This window comes from Entelurus aequoreus, linkage group LG10 (assembly GCF_033978785.1).
Source record: "Entelurus aequoreus isolate RoL-2023_Sb linkage group LG10, RoL_Eaeq_v1.1, whole genome shotgun sequence".
Lineage (NCBI taxonomy): Eukaryota > Metazoa > Chordata > Actinopteri > Syngnathiformes > Syngnathidae > Entelurus > Entelurus aequoreus.
Window position 1 is genome coordinate 62,627,907 of NC_084740.1, and position 5,000 is coordinate 62,632,906.

A 5,000-nucleotide genomic window follows, 5' to 3' on the forward strand; every position below is an offset into this window, starting at 1 on the left:
GAACACGCAAAACTGGAATGGTGTGATCGGCGCCCACGGCATTGGAAAAGTCAACCCCAATGGCATGAGACTCCTTAGTCTCTGTGCGGAACACGATCTTACCATCACAAACACCATCTTCCAACAAAAGAACAAATATAAGGCATCCTGGATGCATCCCAGGTCCAAACACTGGCACCTGATCGACTATGCAATCGTGAGGAGGGCTGACCTCAAGGACGTGCTCATTACAAGAGCTATGCGAGGGGCAGACTGCTGGACCGACCACCGCATGATTCTGACAAAGGTCAGAATGCACGTTCGGCCCCTAACGCGTCACGGTGCACCAAAGAGGAAAACACTCAACTGTGCCAGACTCTCCAGCAGCGACACCCGTGACAACTTCCGTCGCTCCCTAGCTGAGAAGCTGGCAGACATTGAGCCGCTGATCACCTCAGAGTCTGGGATGGATGAGAAGTGGACCTCTCTATCCACCATCCTCTTTGACACTGCAGCCCAAGCCATTGGTTTTAAAACCAAGAAACACCAGGACTGGTTTGACCAGAATGCTGGAGAGATCTCCACCCTCCTGTACAGAATGCACAAGGCACACAGAGCCACCCTGAACAACCCACAATCCCAATTCCATAAAAAGCAATGGCAAGCCCTTCGTTCTGAGGCCCAAACAACTCTCAGAAAACTGCAAGATGAGTGGTGGATCTCAAAGGCCAATGAAATCCAGTCTCACGCTGATAGAAACGATATGCACAGTTTCTATGATGCAGTGAAAACCATCTACGGCCCCAGAAACTGCTCCCTGGCACCTGTTAGATCTGCTGATGGAACATCTTTAATCAAGGATCAGGCTATGATAGTGGAGCGGTGGGCTGAGCATTTTAACACCGTGCTCAACCAGCCCACCCCAGTGGACCCAACTGTCCTTGCAGAGCTCCCTGAACATCCTAGCTTGCCAGATCTCGACCTCCCCCCAACCTTCAAAGAAATACTGCATGCAGTCAAAACCCTGAAAAACAATAAATCCCCTGGACCTGACAGCATCCCGGCTGAACTTCTCAAGGAAGGAGGCTACCTCTGTACACGGACACTGTATCTCTACATTTCAGAGGTGTGGAGACGAGAGTGTGTCCCGCAACAGTGGAAAGATGCCAACATTGTGACCATCTACAAGAACAAAGGAGACAAATCCATCTGCTCCAATAGTAGGGGTATCTCTCTGTTGGCCATTGCTGGAAAGGTCCTTACCAAGGTCATGCTCCGCAGACTCATCCCCGCAATATCAGAACGGGTCACCCCAGAGTCGCAGTGTGGTTTTCGGAAGGACAGGGGGACAGTTGACATGATCTTTGTGACACGTCAGCTCCAAGAGAAATGCCGGGAGCAGCACAAGGACTTGTTCATTGCCTTTGTCGACCTTTCAAAGGCATTTGACACAGTGAACAGGGACCTACTGTGGCAAGTCCTGAAGAGATTTGGGTGTCCACCCAAGTTTCTCACCATCCTTGCACAGTTCCATTCTGGGATGATGGCCCGAGTGGTAGTTGGAAGACACAGCTCAGAGCCCTTTGGTGTGAAAACTGGAGTGAAGCAGGGCTGTGTGCTGGCTCCAGTTCTCTTCAACATCTTCCTCGTCTGTGTCACAACACTGCTACGTAGGGAGATGGAGGAGCAGGCTGGAGTTACCATAGACTTCAGGCTTGATGGTAACCTGTTTAACATCAGGAGGCTACAGGCAACTACCAAACTGACCTCAGAAACCATCATTGAACTGCAATACGCCGATGACTGTGCCCTGGTTGCCCATACACCACAGGCTCTGCAAAACATCCTCTCGGCAGCTGTAACTGCATATACCAGAATGGGACTGACGATCAACACCCAGAAGACAGAGGTACTCTGTCAGTCCAGTGCTGACCTCCCACAATACCCCACAATAACCCTCACAGCAGCAGGGCAACAGCTGCTCACGGTGCCCACCTTCAAATACCTGGGGAGCATAATGTCTGACACCTGCTCAATGGATGACGAGATCCAGAACCGCCTCAAGCAAGCATCAGCATCTTTTGGTCGTCTAAGGAGAAGGGTTTTTCAGAATAGCAACCTCAAACTCCACACCAAAGTGCTGGTCTACAGAGCAGTATGCATCACTGCATTACTGTACGGATGTGAGGCATGGACTATCTACAGCCGCCATCTGAGAAGCCTGGAGACCTTCCATGTAAGATGTCTGCAGAAGATCCTTGGCATCACATGGAAGGACAGAGTGCCGCACACAGAAGTGCTGGAGAGGGCAGGCAGCTGCAGCGTGGAGTCCATCATGACCCAACATCAACTCAGGTGGTTGGGGCATGTCATCCGAATGCCCAGCCATAGACTCCCACGCAGAATCCTCTATGGTCAGTTACACCTTGGCCAACGCAGTGCTGGTGGGCAGAAGAAGCGGTTCAAAGACCAAATGAAGACCACACTGAAGAGATGCCACATCAACCCCTCTTCACTGGAGGAACTTGCTTCCTGCCGAGACCTCTGGCGCTCCCACTCCTCACAGGGAGTGGATTATATAGAGGAACAGCGCACACAACACCGTGCAGCAAAGCGTGCGAAGAGGCATGCTCGCCAAGCCAACCCTGCTCCCACCAGCACCTCCTTCACATGCCCGGTCTGTAACCGCATCTGTGGATCCAGGATCGGACTGTTCAAACATCAGCAGACTCACAAATAAAAGAAGATGGTCATCATCGCATCGATGGACAACCATAGGCAAGGGTAGGCATGTATATATATATATATATATTTATATATATATATATATATATATATATATATATATATATATATATATATATATATATATATATATATATATATATATATATATATATATATGTATATATATATATATATATATATATATATATATATATATATATATGCTTCCTCTGTATGTATGTATGTATGTATGTGTATATATACATATATATATATATATATATATATATATATATATATATATATATATATATATATATATATATATATATATATATATATATATATATATATATATATATATATATATATATGTATATATATATATATATATATATATGCTTCCTCTGTATGTATGTATGTATGTATGTGTATATATATATATATATATATATATATATATATATATATATATATATATATACATATATATACAGGTATATATACATATATATATACATATATATACATATATACATATATATATATACATATATATATATATATACACATACATTTTATTTTCATCCATTCATTCATTTTCTACCGCTTGTCTCTTTTGGGGTCGCGGGGGGTGCTGGAGCCTATCCCAGCTGCATTTGGGCGGAAGGCGGGGTACACCCTGGACAAGTCGCCACCTCATCGCAGGGCCAACACAGATAGACAGACAACATTCACACTCACATTCACACACTAGGGATCATTTAGTGTTGCCAATCAACCTATCCCCAGGTGCATGTCTGTGGAGGTGGGAGGGGCCTATCCCCAGGTGCATGTCTGTGGAGGTGGGAGGGGCCTATCCCCAGGTGCATGTCTTTGGAGGTGGGAGGAAGCCGGAGTACCCGGAGAACCCACGCAGTCACGGGGAGAACATGCAGACTCCACACAGAAAGATACTGAGGCCGGGATTGAACTCAGGACTACTCAGGACCTTCGTATTGTGAGGCACATGCACTAACCCCTGTACCACCGTGCTGCCCCCTGTTTTATTTTTTATATACTGTATATATATACATACATACATACGTTAGGTCCCTACAAGCCTGTTTCCCTGCTCGGGAAAACCTGCAAAACAGGCTTGTAGGGATGAAATAGCCTCTGTGTTTTTTCCTGACCTAACATATATCCCGCTCAACCTTGCTATGAGCGAGCAGTCGGACACGTCCAATCAAGTCCACGTAGCAAAGAGGCCTGGGTGGGATATGAACAATACGGAATTGTTCACATGAACATAAGACAATGTGGATAACGGTGGCGTGTGGGCAGAAGAACATGGTCATGAACCTGCAGTGTGAACAAGGCCCATGTTGTTGATGGGAGGCCAGGCAGTTTTATGTTTGTGTTCCATTACTGAACCCAAATGTCACGTTACACCCCGAGTGCACGCAATAGCTTATTACAGGAGGAGGCGGAGCTTAGGGCCACTTTGTGTTGCAAAGGAATTATTTGTATGTCAGAGAAAGGACCTTAATCCTGAGAACCTGAACAATCCTGCTTCTGACAGCACAGAGTCTGATATGAGCCATCCTGGACGCTTCCAGAGCCCAAGAAAAGCAAGGACCAAAGAATCTTGTGCTTTGTGGTACTGGAGACACTTCCTGGTTTTGTTGCTCAGGTGATCATTGTCAGGTGGAAGTGGGGGAAAAGAGGGCGTGTCAAAGGATTCTGGGGTGGAGCTTTTTCTCTCACCTGTATTCCCCAAAAGTGCAGTCTTCATCCTTCATGGGCTGGAACTCTGGGTCGGTATGTGCGTCCTCCTTCTCCTTCACTGCGTGCGGACAAAAGGCCAGTTCAGCCCAAGTCAACAGAACCCAGTCCCAATCCAACAGAACCCAGTCCCAAGTCAACAGAACCCAGTCCCAATCCAACAGAACCCAGTCTTGATCAAACAGAACCAAGTCCCAAGTCAACAGAACCCAGTCTTGATCCAACAGAACCCAGTCCCAAGTCAACAGAACCCAGTCCCAATCCAACAGAACCCAGTCCCAAGTCAACAGAACCCAGTCCCAATCCAACAGAACCCAGTCCCAAGTCAACAGAACCCAGTCCCAATCCAACAGAACCGAGTCCCAAGTCAACATAACCCAGTCTTGATTAAACAGAACCCAGTCCCAATCCAACAGAACCCAGTCCCAAGTCAACATAACCCAGTCTTGATTAAACAGAACCCAGTCTGCACATTCATGTTACAATTCTTTAAAAAAAAAGAACATGTAAGATCTTTGTGTTGGAAC

At 46.3% G+C, this 5,000-nt stretch overlaps 1 protein-coding gene across 1 annotated transcript in view; it reads right to left on the bottom strand.

Annotated features, from left to right (window-relative positions):
* Nucleotides 1-3,804: 3,804 nt before the first annotated feature.
* LOC133658889 (neuronal cell adhesion molecule-like) overlaps nucleotides 3,805-5,000 on the bottom strand; it is a 48,169-nt gene continuing 46,973 nt past the window's right edge. The window contains exon 20 of the mRNA XM_062061391.1: nucleotides 3,805-4,534. Within this exon, the coding sequence (XP_061917375.1) occupies nucleotides 4,452-4,534 (83 nt within the window). The 3' untranslated portion in view covers nucleotides 3,805-4,451. The remainder of the gene's footprint in view (nucleotides 4,535-5,000) is intronic.